At 40.1% G+C, this 15,443-nt stretch overlaps 3 protein-coding genes across 4 annotated transcripts; 2 read left to right on the top strand and 1 right to left on the bottom strand.

Annotated features, from left to right (window-relative positions):
- The first annotated feature begins 3,442 nt into the window (after positions 1-3,442).
- Positions 3,443-5,370, top strand: LOC110759924 (protein SLENDER RICE1-LIKE 1-like). Its single transcript, XM_088244338.1, has one exon. The coding sequence runs from the start codon at positions 3,698-3,700 to the stop codon at positions 5,309-5,311; it is 1,614 nt and encodes a 537-aa protein (XP_088100464.1). The 5' UTR covers positions 3,443-3,697; the 3' UTR covers positions 5,312-5,370.
- A 2,760-nt stretch (positions 5,371-8,130) lies between these two features.
- Positions 8,131-11,115, top strand: LOC110759976 (RNA-binding (RRM/RBD/RNP motifs) family protein). 2 transcript variants are annotated; one of them, XM_021962126.2, is made up of 9 exons: positions 8,131-8,290; positions 8,405-8,503; positions 8,616-9,109; positions 9,616-9,682; positions 9,797-9,850; positions 10,070-10,138; positions 10,243-10,308; positions 10,384-10,452; positions 10,885-11,115. In XM_021962126.2, the coding sequence occupies exons 1-9, from the start codon at positions 8,180-8,182 to the stop codon at positions 10,957-10,959; spliced, it is 1,104 nt and encodes a 367-aa protein (XP_021817818.1). In that variant the 5' UTR covers positions 8,131-8,179; the 3' UTR covers positions 10,960-11,115. The 2 variants fall into 2 exon arrangements, with proteins under 2 accessions (XP_021817818.1, XP_088100315.1); XM_088244189.1 differs by lacking the exon at positions 9,797-9,850.
- A 611-nt stretch (positions 11,116-11,726) lies between these two features.
- On the bottom strand, positions 11,727-14,735 carry LOC110759886 (Homeodomain-like superfamily protein). The gene is made up of 4 exons (XM_021962027.2): positions 14,051-14,735; positions 12,944-13,642; positions 12,755-12,831; positions 11,727-12,543 (listed from the first exon to the last, which is right to left on the bottom strand). The coding sequence occupies exons 1-4, from the start codon at positions 14,262-14,264 to the stop codon at positions 12,046-12,048; spliced, it is 1,488 nt and encodes a 495-aa protein (XP_021817719.1). The 5' UTR covers positions 14,265-14,735; the 3' UTR covers positions 11,727-12,045.
- Positions 14,736-15,443: the final 708 nt, after the last annotated feature.

The raw sequence follows: 15,443 nt of genomic DNA, 5'->3' as shown, positions 1-15,443 counted from the left end.
TTGCAAATTGCAAATTGCAAATTGCAATTGCCATCTGCATGGCCAATGCCAGCGCACAGATATATTGAATTTCCCTTTTGATTCCCACACTGACTCAGTCAGTCCATATATACGTGTCAACATCTGGTACCCCTCCCAATCAAAGTTTGGCTCCTCCTCCGCCTCCTCCTCGAACATAACATCTGCTATTTTCACTTAAATTCACATGCTTTTTGGGCTTTGTGATTTTGCTCGCTCTCTGGTCTGGTCCCAAGTTCCATGTTACTCACTGGACCACCCCACACCTCTCTTAACCTCCTCATTCGATTATTTATCAAATTTAAAAATTAAAAAAACCCTCCTCTTATCTATTACTATTTTAAATTTAGATTCGAACTCGGATGCAAAGAATAAGCACATTACATCTGCTAACCTAACCTACATTTGCATGCAGCTCTTACTTGTAATTGGGAAGATGGAGTTGTTCCTGCATTACTTTATTTCCCCCGATATGCTCTATTGCTCTATGCTCATCACTCTACTCTTAATTATTTACTATATTGAGTCTATAACCATGTGACTAAGTCTAAGCATATGCAAAACAAACTGATCTCACATTTACTCGGAACTTTAGGAATCTATACTTGGATCCTTTTGGGGCTTAATCTAATATTGGATGGACCACAGAACCCCCCACCCCCACTAATCCGAGGAAAAAGCTTTTTACATATTTCATGGAAAACGTTTGAACCATCAAAACCTCTCTCTCTCTCTCTCTCTCTAAATAATTGCCCATTTGTAAACCTGTCATGGATCTTTTTCTGACTTCCTAAATCTTATAGAATTGTGAGAGAATTATATTATTATATATGCATGGTTTGTAAGTTTGGATTTTATATTATTAATGTACAGTAAAGTATTGCCTTGATGACCACAAATAAGTTCACAGGTCCTAAGAATTATGAAGAACCAGCCGCATGTCTAGAATTTGACTCGTTCAGCTTTTCAATGGCCATTGCCTATTTGCATGAGCTTTGAGCTTTTTCTTTTCTTTTGTTAATGAACAACATAGTCATACACGAGCGTGCGCAGATCAGAATCCGATGTTCCACTCCACACTAAAAAGGGTTTTTGAGTCCTTGGGGTTTTACCCCCCCCAGTTCATCAAAAATAAAAAAGGGTTTTTGATTCAAGTGCGTACCTCCTCCTGCAAATATATTAATATATAATAAAAACTACATCAACCAACCGTGTAAATATCTAATTTACTGTGAATAAATACGATGTAGGAAACCATGTCTATGTATATCTTTTAATTAAAAAAAACACTTTAATCTATCATAATTTGATATCACTCGAATTGATCATACATAATAAAATATGATTCATATTAACAACAACGACACCCGTTATAAAATAAAACATTTACATAATATATATTGAATTATAAATATAAAAAGGAAGTAACAATGACACCTCCTACTGTCTTTATTCGACACATGTCTCGGTGATGTGGAATATTCGGCATTACAATGACGCTGTAACTATAATAAAAATACTGTCAATGTAAATGGAGGGTAGCTAACAAGATACCTTTTTTTTATAGGTAAATTCAATAAGTCCCACAAATCTGCTTGATGATAAGGTTCCTTCATTCATTCATGGGAAGGGAACGTACATTATTTTAAAGCAACACATATAACGTCCCTTTTATGAGTTGAAGGATCATTTTTAAAGCGACTAAGATTAATATTGACATTTATGAATTGAAAGTTATAATTTTTTTTCAATTATAAAAAAAGCGATAATATTTTATTGATAAGATAAACAAAACGAGATACAAAACAAACTAAATTATTTAATCTCCTCTCACATTCAAGTGGTCCCGTTGATGGGTTCTACAGGGTGGTAGTCAATCATTCATGTCATTATATGCATAAGAGAGCATTAGGGATCCTTAATTAATTATAGAGGACGAGGAGGGTCAATAATTATTAACTCAAACTGTTACTGTCAATACACTCAATAACTCTGTGGAGATTAAGAGATAAATGAATTTTTAAACCTATCTATTCATTTTAATTAGGTAAAGGATTCAGGTGATTGCTATTTGCTAAGGGTTGAATTGAAGATCAGCTCATGGATTTGACCAATCAAGGGATCAAGTTGTAATAATCATAGCTAGCTAGGGATTCCGATTAATTAAGCATAAGGTCATCATCATACAAGGCATTGAGGGCTAATTAATCTTGGATGAAAAGATCTATTTTGAAATACATGTATATGTTGACATCAAATTCAAGGGTCAAGGCGTTAATCAATACTAATATACGGGAGGAGGGAGATTCGAATTTGGGTGAACTAGTCTAATCCCGTGTATGCTTTCTTGAGTTTCTTTGTAGTTTGTTTACTTGAGATTATAAAATTAATAAAATTTAAATAAATATATGCACCTGCACGAAACAGATTAATACCAAATTAAGAAGAGCGAATCTTGGTTCATGATGCTTAATTATATTCTCTCCTCTTCTCTGCACTCACTCACTCACTCAGCACATGTAATGTAAGTACAGATTATACAAGTATATTATTCAACAAAGACAAAGAGATCATACCAAATCAAAAGAAAATTAAAGAAATTAGAGACGATATAATCTTTTGATGAGTTCAGATGATTTGGTAGAAACTTACGCAGAAATAGTTTAGTATTAAAATAATATTCCAGACCAGAGAAATCGTAGTAATTGATCATCAGCTTGGAAATTGCGTGGTAGTTGATCAGCTTGGAATGGATGGAAAGTTTGAGTGCAGTTAATTCATGAGATGAGCGAACGTTGAAGCCAAGTTGACACCTGACTGACTCAGTCTCTTATTTTGTGCCTGCCTGCCTGCCTGCTGCCGGCACTGTGGACTCTCCTCTCATCTCATCTCTTCATGTAAATTGTCTATATGTATTTTAAGATAAAATATAAAAGCAACTATTACTGCTATTCTAAAAAAGTCGTTTCGCACTTTTTCAATTGTAAATTTATAAATAAATATATTTATATAAGCGATAATTTAAATTATTTAAAATTAAATTTAGAAAGGAAATGAGAACCGAACATAAATGCACTGACCCGACTAATTGATCTAACTTACATATATTTTTTCTTTATTTATAATTTACACAAGGACGATACTTTTTAAAAATGAAAATGCTCTTTATATAAAAGACAGATTACTTATTATGAATGAATTATTTTACTTGAACAAATAAGCATTAACATAGAGGCTAGTAGGCTAAAGCCACAACTACTCCAAATAAAATAAAATAATGAAATAGGAAAAACAAATCCATGAGAAATAGTGGAAGTAAAAAAGGAAAAAGGAAAAAGGAAAAAGGAAGCAAAGCAGTATATACACTATACAGTTGGTGGGTAGTGGACCACAGGAACATGTCAGCAGTCATCTCTGTCCTACACTACACTTCTTCTTCCCTACTCGTTCGTATCAAAACCCTCCCTCTCTCTTTCACTTCCACCCTATTTCTTCATCCATCTCTTTCCACTCATCGCTCACTCCCTCCTCACTCCCTCACTCTCTCTCTCTCTCTTCCCTGATGCCAAGGGAAATGGAAATGAACACCAAAACCCACAAACACCCACCTCGTATCTAATCCATCCTCACCCACCCAATTCCTCTCTCCAGTTTGATCAGCGCACCCGCAATTATATCTATGGGGCCTTACGGTTCCACCGTTTGCTCCGGCGTCAGCAGCAGCGCCAGCTCCTCGTCTTCCTCCTCCGTCACCAAACCACCTGCCGAGATCGATGGCTATTTGGCCGACGCCGGCTACAAGGTCCGCTCCTCCGACCTACGACATGTCGCTCAGCGCCTCGAGCGCCTCGAGACCGTCATGGTCAATTCCCCCAACGACCTCTCCCAGCTCGCCTCCGATGCCGTTCTCTACAACCCTTCCGACCTCGCCACCTGGGTCGACTCGCTCCTCTCCGAGTTCAACCACCAGCCCCTTATCTCCCTACCATCCGATCTCGACTTCCCTGACGCCATCATCAATCCAACGGACCTCCCCAACGACACCTGGACCGAACCTCTTCCGCCGCCTCAGCAGCAGCAGCACCAGCTCACCGTCGTCACGGCTATGGAAGAAGATTCCGGTATAAGGCTCGTCCACTTGCTCGTCACGTGCGCCGAATCCGTCCAGCGTGGCGATCTCGCGTTGGCGGGCTCGCTGATCGAGAACATGCAGACTCTGCTCACACGTGTCAACACCAGCTGCGGCATCGGTAAGGTCGCTGGTTACTTCATCGACGCCCTCAGCCGCCGAATCTTCTCCCACCAGGGCGTCGCCTCGGCTCACGAGAACGAGCTCCTCTACCATTACTTCTACGAGGCCTGCCCCTACCTCAAATTCGCCCACTTCACCGCCAATCAGGCCATCCTGGAAGCCTTCCAGGGTCACGATTGCGTCCACGTCATCGACTTCAACTTAATGCACGGCTTGCAATGGCCGGCACTTATACAGGCCCTGGCTCTACGCCCCGGTGGGCCCCCCTTGCTCCGACTGACGGGCATTGGACCGCCTTCGCCGGACGGGCGAGACTCGCTGAGAGAAATCGGCCTTCGACTGGCCGAATTGGCTCGGTCCGTCAACGTCCGTTTCGCCTTTCGCGGAGTGGCGGCTTCTAGGCTCGAGGATGTGAAGCCGTGGATGCTGCAGGTGAGCCCGAAGGAGGCTGTGGCAGTGAACTCAATCATGCAGCTGCATCGGCTTCTCGGATCGGACCCTAACCGGAATTCCCCAATCGAGATGATGCTGGGCTGGATCCGGAACCTGAACCCGAAGATCGTGACGGTTGTGGAGCAGGAAGCGGACCACAACAAAACCGGGTTCTTGGACCGATTCACGGAGGCTTTGTACTACTACTCGACGATGTTCGACTCGCTGGAGGCTTGCGCGATGCAGCCGGAGAAGGCCTTGGCGGAGATGTACATACAGAGGGAGATATGCAACGTGGTTTGCTGTGAGGGCGCGGCTCGAGTGGAGAGACACGAGCCGTTGGGGAAGTGGAGGGCTCGGCTGGGACAAGCCGGGTTTAGGCCTCTGCATTTGGGTTCCAATGCTTTCAAGCAAGCGAGTATGCTTCTGACACTTTTCTCGGCTGAAGGGTACCGCGTGGAAGAGAACGACGGGTGCCTCACTCTCGGCTGGCACAGCCGTCCTCTCATCGCGGCTTCGGCTTGGCAGGTCATGCCTACGGCTGAAGCAACCACAGCCAACCAACCGGTTGGGGTTATTAATCAAAATAATAATGCCAATCATGTCTAAATTTCACCTTAGCTTTTTTATTTTATTTTAAATTTTATGAGTTTCTTGCTCTTTTTTCATGTTCTGCTTTAATGATCCAGAAATGCTTAATGGATGTGGTACAATATATCTATATATATTTAGGTACAATATTTTTCTTTTCTAAAAAAAGAATAATTTCTAATCCATCGTTTCTTCGATTTTATGCTACTTTTTAACGAAACAATTTGACATGTTGTGTTATTGTATTTTAAGTCAAAACAAAAAGGAATTGAAGAGGGGATCTGGCATGAATCTCCCGAAACATTATGCCTTGATCAAACATCTCATCTGTATTGATTCAGTTGTACAGAAAGATGAGGGAAGACATAACTGGAGTGATCAATGTGTTATGGAATCTTAGGAAAATCATGTTCATGTTATGGATGGTCTAGATAGAAGGCAGTCAACGCAGGGAAAAAGAGGTTGTGGGCGTGACCCTTGGTGCCCTCCAAGATTGATTTTGCAGAGAAAGAAAACTGGGAAGAAAATGAATAAAGAAATGGAAATTGGAAAGGGAAAGCACACTGGTAGCTGACGTTTACCATAATGGAATAGGAACCGTTTCAAAGGGTCCAATCTACACGATACCCTCAGCCTAGCTTAGCCTAGCCTATATATCATCGACTGCTACCTGCGACCAAACACTAATAATAATTCTTCCTGCGCGTTTGGTAAACGTCTGCATTATTATCTCTCTAATTTATATTCTATAAACCAGTTTTTATTTTCTTAATTTAATCATTGTTTTTCTATTAAAAGTTGACGTCCAACTAGTACGGAAATATTAATTAAATGGATTGAGCATGTTTAATTATGTTACATAATCATGATCATGGCTGGCTGGCCATTTTCGTTTTTGAAATGGGAGAGTCGTTTTTCATTTGTCAAAACAAACGGACCCTATGTGCGAGAAACTACATCAAAGAAAATGTCACTTTCAACCGGTACATAATTACAGGATTTAACTCGTTACCTACCCCGTGGAAAAGGTGTGCTCATCTCTCCAAGTGAGTAGATGAAACTCAATCTCCTCTAAGTAAGTAAAGATTGAGTGTTACTCGATCAAATTGTTCATTTATTTTAATTTAAAAAAACGAAGCGACTGTGAAACATAATTCTCGTAGGACGATGGGGCCATGAACGATGCAAACATTATTAAATCGTGCTTGCAAGAATATTAGACTATATTATATAGCATGTAGCTGATAAAGCTTTTGAAGTAAAAGCAACAAAAATGCAGAGACACCATCTTTAACTTGGGCATGGCATTGTTTGGTTGTATTTGAGCAATTGATTGTGATTTTCATCTACTGAACAGGGATCGAGATGGATGGGTACATGAACAAAACCAACAGGACAGGGATCGAGAGAGAGACCCCATTTGGCAATTTGGCATTCACTCACTGTTCAGTTTCTGGACAACAAGAGTTTGTGACTTTTAATTCATCATGTACATATGTCATATGGGTGCATGTGGCTTTGCTAAGAATGGAAAAAGGAAAAAGGCACTAAAACCATAACGGGTCCCAGAACCCCGACCCAATAACGTAATAATGAGTCAAGAGGGACTCAACATTGCCTCTCACATGACACCACTGTCCTCTGCCTTTTGCCACCTCTCCTGCGTAAAGTCCCTCTGCTGACTCATCTACAACACCTGAATTATTATTTCTTCTCATCTTTTTTATTATAAATTTTTCATTTTTTTTATTTTTATAATAAATATAAGTGATATTCAGAGTAAGCCCTTTTTCACTAGGCTATATCCCGCGTTAATGTTTTATAAATATTATTAGAGCTACTACATATTTTATATTTTGTAATTTGGATAGAATTTGAAAATATCCAAATTACAAAATATAAATGAAATATTATAAAGAAGAAGTTGCGTTGGTGGAGCGGGTGGGTGGGTCGCCTGGAACCGTTGAGGCCCACCGTTTTGGCCTGTTTTTCAGGGTTTCACGTGATCCCGTTACGGAAGAGGCAGAGGCAGAGCAAGTTGGAGGAAGTGGGCCCAAGTGGCCCACATTGAATTTCCTTTGAAAAAGGACCACCATCACCACGACGCAACCCAAAAGCCAGGGGGCTGACTGATCTGAGAGGAAGAGGGAGAGGGAGGGGCAGCATATTCACGCGTCAGTTACCTCCCACGTGTTGACAACGATATAACCTCCCTTTCTGTAAATCTTCCGCTTCTTTCTTTCTTTCTTTCTTCCTTTCTGAGGTCAAATTTTTTGGGTAAGCAAGGAGGACGACTCTTGAATTTAAACAGCCACATGATAGATTATCAGCCATCAACGAATTGTCCTTGATGTGGACCGCCCGATTTATGATAGACAGTACATTTTTTTTCTTTCCCTTTTTTTATCTAAACTACCTTAAAATAGTCTAATTTATATGAGCACGGACTCGAATTTGAGTGCAATGAGAAATGTTCACCTTTATAACTAACTAACCTAATCCACATTTAAACAAATGTGAATCATTTCCACAAATCCAAACCAAATAGTCATTATCATTCCAACTATAATGTTAATTTTTAACAATTCCCCATCCAAATCTCAATAGAAGTGCATCTATTTTGAAAATTTAACATCGAGGGTGTCGTTTTATCTGATTGGGCAGGCCGATGTCAAATCCATCTCGTTTTGAAAGTCCACATTGAGGGTGTCGTTTCTTTTGATTGGGTAAGGCCCAGTAGGGGGGTGTCCATCGGGTCCAAAGTTCAAACGACACGTCCTTTTTTGGGAACTCCACAGTCAACTACATGTCGTTTGTTATTTGGTAAAGAAAACAAAATGATAGGAAAACTATTGAGAAGAACTGGGAGAGAGGCGAGTGAGAGAGATGACGATTGACGACGAGAGCTCCGTCTACGTTGGAGGCCTTCCGTACGACGCCACCGAGGATAGAGTTCGCAGAGTTTTTGAGTTGTACGGTTCCGTCATTGCCGTTAAGGTCACTTCCGCTACTTCCTTCTTCTTTTTTTGTCCATTTTACTTTGTAGGGTTTTAAGCATTTAGGTTTTCTTTCCCTCATCTGCTGCTGCTTCTTCAATTCTTCAACTTACAGATTATCAATGATGCTTCGACTAGAGGAAAATGTTATGGCTTTGTTACTTTCAGGAACCCTCGGTCTGCAATTCATGCCATTAATGAGATGGATGGCAGGGTATGTTTTATTTATTTATTTAAGTTTATACTTGAACATTTATGTAGTTATGGTGTCTGTGATCGGTTTGTTTTCTTAAAATCTTGAGTGACATTGTTGAGCTTTGAATTAGACTGTTGATGGAAGAGTTATCAGAGTAAATGAAGTGAGGACTAGAGGTGGAAGATTGGGTTTTGGTAGAGACAGAGAAGGTTTTGGACGGAATGTTGAGAGGGGCAGGAACTGGGATAGAGATAGAGATCATGAGAGGGAGTATGATCATGATAGAGACCGGTATAAGGATCGATACAGTGATCGGTCGAGAGAGCACAGTGATCGATCAAGAGAACGTGACCGTGGCCGGTCCCTTGGGGATGATCAAGAAAGGGATAGAGGGTATGACCGTGAACGTGATTATGATCAAGTAAGAGATCATTTCTTGGATAGAGACCGTCATCAAGACAGAGATTTGGAAGTTGCCGAGCAAGGACAGAGCAGGAACCATGATCAGGGTTGGGAAAGAGATCGAGCATTGGGCTCTGACAGAGATAGGGAGATGGAAAAAAACAAAAATCATACTACTATAGCTGCCAAGGATAGAGATCAACATTCAAGGAGAAGGAACAGGTAAGACGCCCTTCTTGTTTCTAATTGTTGTTTGGCATTAAACACCTGTCAGAGGATAAGGGTGGAACTGAACTTCATATTTAGTTTGCACAACTGTTAACATTTTGCATACATAGATTACGCTCTTTTGTATTTTATAAGTCAAAGTTTTAGTTTTTGCATCCTCTTAACTTGATCGTGAGTATGCTCGTTAGCCTTTCATATAACAACATCGGGAATAATTGATACTTGTATGTAGTTGCACGTTGACTTCTAGAAAGTACATATCCTATGTCGATTACTAGATGACAGAGTCCCAAATGCTTTTAGGAGTTGAATATGACATCTGCATAAACATTGTGGCCACGTTGATCTTATTGTATTTCAGTAGCAATTGTGTTTCTTGGGAGATGATCAAGAGAAAGAAAGATATGATGAATCACATAAGGGTCCTCTTATGTTCTGGTTTCTTTTCTGCAGTTTAGATTCTGTCGCTTTTCATGATGTTCTGTTTTTTTTTCCTGCAGTTCAAATTCTGTTGACCGACAAAGTAGGGACCTGTTATCCCATCCCAGTGATGATTATGATGATCAGGCAAGTTCGGCATTTTTAGCTTTTCTTGCTAAGATTGTGCCATACATATATAAGTTTGTGTCATCTTGATTAAAATACTTTTTTGCTTGCATTTTCTTCTGTTAAAAATATTAGGTAAAAGAACAGCTCGAGAGATCCATGCGAAGGCTTGAAGAAATAAAGAAGGAGGTCTGTCTTCCCTTAAAGAATTTGAGTAAATAAAGCAATGCCTATACCTTTATTTGTCTGATTATTCATAAAGACCTATGTTGGCATTGTATAGATTTTCTGATACCAATAAGCAAGAGGCACATTTTCGGGTAGTTCAGCATTATTTCTTGCATTTGACCTGCGTGAAAATCATAATGAAATTTTTAGGGGACACTAAGTTTCATTATATGTTGTCAGACTATTCAGATGGAGGAGAGCTTGAAAGAGAAAGGAAAACTAGTTTTGGATTTGCAGAAGAAATCTAAGGTACCCCTGATTGTACTTTGATCTGCATGCATGTCTTTATTCTAAGTCTTCTGGTTTCACATGCTAAACTTGGTTCATGTCCTGCTGAGAATATGTTTATGCAGAAATTGGAGGATGCATTGATAAATGCAAAGAAGAACTCTTCACACCAAAAGATGAAATTAACCAAGGTATTTTCAATTGCTAAGGCTGGTTGCGAATAAACTGTACTGGACACTGATTGGAGTTAATGTATTTATTTGCAGCTACATAAATCCTTTATGCAAGTAAAAGATTACACTGAAAGACTTAAAAGCTGTGAACACGAACTTCAGGTTGGTGTCTTCTCTCCTCTTAAGCTTGTACAGAAAAACAATGCTGATACATTACCTTGTTGTTCATGGTTACAAATGAGTAAAGAAATGAACCATTTAAAGAAAAATGCAAATGGGAAAGAACAGTTTCCTTTATTAATATCTGTGAATTGAAGTCAAATCACCTAGCTGTTTGCTTTCTTTCGTCTGGATCTATTTTGACTGGAGTTGGGCCAATTAATGCTTTTGTCAAATGGGAAGCCCAAAGTTTGGTCTTCTAAGATCTCAAACCCTCCTTTTTTTTTTCTTTTTTTTTTTTATGAAGATCTCAAACCCTCTTTTGATGTTATGTATCTAGTGCAAAACTTCTATATCTATATTTTGGATCATTAGATTGCGATAGGAGGGTAATTTAGTGACAGAACTTAAACGTATAAACCATTTTGCTTGCAGTCGCTCGTTGATACAGAAATGTTGGAAGATGAGGTTGACTTAAGGGACGGAATCTTGACAATTGGCAATACATGATGTCATGTTGAACCTTGAAAGGAGTGATCTGTAAGAGAACTTAACGCATACTGTATATTGTTTTGAGGTGGGGGATTTGAAGCTTTTGTAGATATTTACTCCAAAGTCAGCTGAGAAACAGCTTATTTTATCTGAGATGTACTATATTCTACATCATGTTTTCTGGTGTGCACTTTTAGCGCCGAAGATGAGAAGATGGTGATGGCAATGCTAACATGTAACCCTCTTCCTCTTCCTCTTCCTCTGAATGGCTTAAAGCAAAGCAACAGAAAGAAAAAGGCCATTAATAAAGTGCCCGTTACGTGTTTTTGTGAAAAAGCCTCTGACGGGAGATTAGGGTGGAAAGAAGTCCGAGTCAGGCACACACTTTCGGTACCTCTTCTTTCGGGACCCAAGTTTTTAAAGTAGCACAACAAATGTTTCTTAGTTAGTGCAACAAGTTTCCTTCTCTTATTACACTTATTTGAAGCAATAAGCTCAAAATTTCGTTTTTTTCTTGGGTACCGAGGACGGCCGAAGCCCCATAACAAGCCCGAGTAGCACAGAGTTTTACATTTTGAATTAGGATTCAAACTCCATGGCACTATGACAGTGTGTGAGAAGAACGGAACTCCGTTTTATTTCCTAATTTTGGCAAAAAACTAGAGGAAAAAAACCTTGGCAGTGTGAGAAAACTCCCTTCTCCTTCCTAATTTTGAGAAGAAAAAAAAAAGAAAAAAAGAAAAAGGATTAGAGGACCTCCATGTTGTACAGTAGTCAGTAATTCATGGTGGAAAGCACATTTTTATAGATGTGAATTATTCCTTCAAATAGAATCAATCTAAAGGAAAAGGAAAAGGAAAATAAAACAAACACTCACTTTTCCCGTTATGACGTTTTTACCCTCTCTAAAGACCCTAAAACTAAACTGACCCGGTCGATATAATAATATATCATATCACATGAATAATGATAAATTGATAATTAAACAGGATTAGCGCATACAAACATACAAATGGTAGCCCTAATTTTTAATTAGTCCTAACCCTAACCCTAACCCAAAACCTTTGATAACTAAGAAACCCTCATGCCTCGACCACCACAAGGTCAGAACTTGAGCGTGATCTGACTTCCATTACTGTCCTCAGCGTCTTCTGATCTCCTCGAAGCCACCCCTCCTTTTCTATGATCTCCTCCGTTCATCTGATCACCACCGCTCTCTGCACCCTTCCAGCTGCTGCTGTCGGACTTGCCATCTTCGATGCTCTCCGACCGTCCGCCGGCCCCGCGGCCATCGGACTCGGGGGAGCTGTGAGTGTGGGAGGTAGTGGAAGCCCTGTACACGTGGAGCTGGTGGTGGAGGGTGTGGTGGTGCAATTGCTGCGGTGGCTGCGTGGTGTAGAAGTCTTGGGGCATTGGGGTTGCACAGTAGTGAGTTGGTGCATGGGAGCCAGGGTGTGGGCTGTAAAGGGCTGTGGGGCCATTGTGTGCCGCGTTGGCATACTCTGGCGGGACCCAGATGCCACCTAGGACTACCAGTTGAGGCGTTGGGCCTCCGGCTGCTTGTGGGCTAGGGCTCGGTCGTCTTGTGTGGAGCCTGTACTTCTGTGATAAGAATTTGAAACAAAAAGAAAAGGAACAAGGAAATGTTATTTATATATATATATAATAAGGACAAGACAAAGGGAAGCAAGGCAAAGAGGGTGGGTATGCATATCATATGTTTCATGCCTGCCAGTGCCTGGCTGAAAAGGCTGCATGTATCAGAAAAAGAGAGAGACATAATATCATTTGTAGGTGCAGAAGGATAAGGTACCTGCAGATGGCTTTTAACTTCATCGTTGGTCAAACCGTCAACCTTCATCAGCTCTCTGATCTGTTTCGGGGTCGCCACTGTCAAATTGACCAAAACAAAAACGTACGTACGTAAACATCAAATCCATTTGATTATATTACATATAAAAATAAATAAATAAAACAAATTAAGCAAATTAATAATTAATACCTTGAGAACCACCAAGCATTTGAAGGGCATTAACGAACCGCCGGTGCAAGTCAGGAGACCAACACCTCCTTGCCTTCCTATGAGTTTGAGATTGAGATTGATTGTTGGTGGCTGTGGTTGTTGTTGTTTGTGTTTGCCCCTCTGATATATTTGAATTATTAATTCCACCATTTGCTAATAATTTAGCTTGTTCACTACAATTGCCATTATTAGCTGATGAATTAATCATTCCGTTCTCATGGGTGGTCTCGGAATTACATGACTTGATGATCTTGTCCTCCATTAACATCTCTGCTGCTTTGTTGTTCTCTGGGGAGGCAAGAGCCAGCTCTGGGAGAGGCCGCAAAGTTGGGCTTGGGCAAGAGTTGCGGTCTTTGGAAAATGGATGGAAAGCTCCTCCTCCATAGGATCTGTGCTGCTTGGCGTCTAAGCCGAGCTTGGGGCTGACACTAAAGCCGATATCGGTTTCTTTTGGTGATGTTATGGACTGGGGTTTGGTTGCATTGATATGATCACTTGCTTGGCTCCACAGTTGGGCAGAGGTCATCCAATTTGCCTTATCAGAAGTAGTGTTCGTAGTTTTTTCTGAGCCTTCAGTGGGTGAATGTTTAAGAGGTATGAATTCTTCAAGCACTGGCCTATTTGGCCCTTGAATATTTGCTCTGTAAGCTTGAAGCTGCTGCCTTGAAGCCTCCACCGCTGGAATTGCAACCTTGAAGATTAGTACATAATGGAGAAAAACAAGATATTCTGGTACCCAAAATAAATTAAGCAAATCACCCTGAGTTTCTGTATTGATTTCTTCTACATGTAAATATATTTTAATCTCTTATATGTTGTCTTTATGATCTTTATATTCATATCTCCTTATTCTTTTTGCCATATATGGTGGCTTTAGTTTCTTTAGAAAATATGTTGGATATGAATAAGTAGCTACTCTGGACCCATAGAGAAACAGAAAGCTACAATCTCTCCCTTCTATAAATGAAAAAGGGATAAAGAAGTAAAGGGTTGGGAGGTAGTGCTAATTAATTAAAACTTGGAGGAAATTAAGTAACATGAATATCCAAATTGTGGCTGCATGCTAGATGATGATGATGTATGTACCAGTGGTGAGGAGTTGCATGGAAAGAGGGAGCTCGCGCTTGAAAGCATCAATCTTGAGACGTTCTTCTTCAAGGCGGGAGAGGAACTCTTCAAGCTTCTGAGTCTGAGACTGGTCATGGTGATGAGACGCCTGCAGGTCTCCAAATGATTTGAGGAGCATGGAGTAGCTGTGGGGCTTGCAGTCCAGGCTTAGTTCCGAAGGCGATGATGCCATTTACTGATTAACCAATTAATTTGCTTATAAATTCAGAAATGGATATAACAAGAAGCAAAACAAGAGAATTTGGATATCTAACTTTGGTAGCTAACTGCTCATAAAACTGGCTACTGTTTTTATTAGAAAATGTTGATGCCCAAGCAACAACAACAGCAACAGGGTATGTAGGAACAAACAAGAGCAAAAGAGGGTCTTCGGCTCTTTCTAATTTCTAGATAGGATGGTGGTTCAACTTAGAGAGAGAAAGAGAGGGAGAGAGAAAGGGAAGGGATGTTGGTTTGTGAACACAAGGAGGATCGAGGTAGGATCGTCTTCTTTTTAGGGTGAGTTCAAGGGAATAAAGTGGCTTGCTAGCTCTAACTGGGGGGATTTAAGAGAGAGAGAGAGAGAGAGAAGAAAAGAAAAATAAAGCAAGAGGAGAGGGGATAAAGAAGGATGGTAACTTCTTGCAAAGAACAAAGGCAAAGAAAAGCTAAAAATGAGAGACTCTCTCTCTCTCTCTCTCTGCTGATCTCTCTGGCTGTGGCTGTGGGAGAAGGAATCAAGGTGTCTGACACTAGAGGGGTCATGTGCTTAGAGCCTTTGTTTCAACTTAATTCTCTCTCTCTCTCTCTCTCCTCTGTCTAGTCTGTACGAATTCAAATTCACCAAAATAAAAGATGATTCTTCTTCTAACTGTTGTGCCTTTTTTTCCCCTTTCTCTTTTTGATAATTATTTCCTTACTTTTCTTTGGTCCTTCGAATCGTACTCAGTTATGAACTTATTATTCTGTCAAGCCAAAATTAAACCTATATACTCACATGTTCTTATGGTATGTATTGAATTTTAAGCTTATCCTACGAAATTCTAATTACTACATATATGTTGCATTTGATTTAGTATGAGATACACATGCATGGCTTTTGACATGTAACTGGTGGTGTCCATGGGATGGTTCAGATGAAAACCTCTTAGCTAGCTACAACATCATCATCCACTACATCAGATATACATGACAGAGATATATATATATATATATATATATATATATATATATATATATATATATATATATACATATTGAACAGTGAAAAATATTAGCAGTCCACAAAATATAAAGGGTCAAAAAGAATGGTGGGGATTCCATGGTTGGTTGTGAACTTGTGATGTACGTATATCACATCGAAAGTCTAACC

This window comes from Prunus avium, chromosome 7 (genome assembly GCF_965620075.1).
Source record: "Prunus avium chromosome 7, drPruAviu1.hap1.1, whole genome shotgun sequence".
NCBI classification, from domain to species: Eukaryota; Viridiplantae; Streptophyta; class Magnoliopsida; order Rosales; family Rosaceae; genus Prunus; species Prunus avium.
This window is presented reverse-complemented; position numbering and strand designations above follow the sequence as displayed.

What these genes read in the sequence shown, in the direction of transcription:
- LOC110759924 (XM_088244338.1), top strand. Translation starts at nt 3,698, where the DNA reads ATGGGGCCTTACGGTTCCACCGTTTGCTCCGGCGTCAGCAGCAGCGCC.
- LOC110759976 (XM_021962126.2), top strand. Translation starts at nt 8,180, where the DNA reads ATGACGATTGACGACGAGAGCTCCGTCTACGTTGGAGGCCTTCCGTAC. An exon ending in CATTCAAGGAGAAGGAACAG is followed by an intron (nt 9,110 to 9,615) that starts GTAAGACGCCCT and finishes TTTTTCCTGCAG; the next exon opens with TTCAAATTCTGTTGACCGAC. An exon ending in TTGAAGAAATAAAGAAGGAG is followed by an intron (nt 9,851 to 10,069) that starts GTCTGTCTTCCC and finishes ATATGTTGTCAG; the next exon opens with ACTATTCAGATGGAGGAGAG.
- LOC110759886 (XM_021962027.2), bottom strand. Translation starts at nt 14,264, where the DNA reads ATGGCATCATCGCCTTCGGAACTAAGCCTGGACTGCAAGCCCCACAGC. An exon ending in CATGCAACTCCTCACCACTG is followed by an intron (nt 13,643 to 14,050) that starts GTACATACATCA and finishes TTGCAATTCCAG; the next exon opens with CGGTGGAGGCTTCAAGGCAG. An exon ending in AATGCTTGGTGGTTCTCAAG is followed by an intron (nt 12,832 to 12,943) that starts GTATTAATTATT and finishes TCAATTTGACAG; the next exon opens with TGGCGACCCCGAAACAGATC.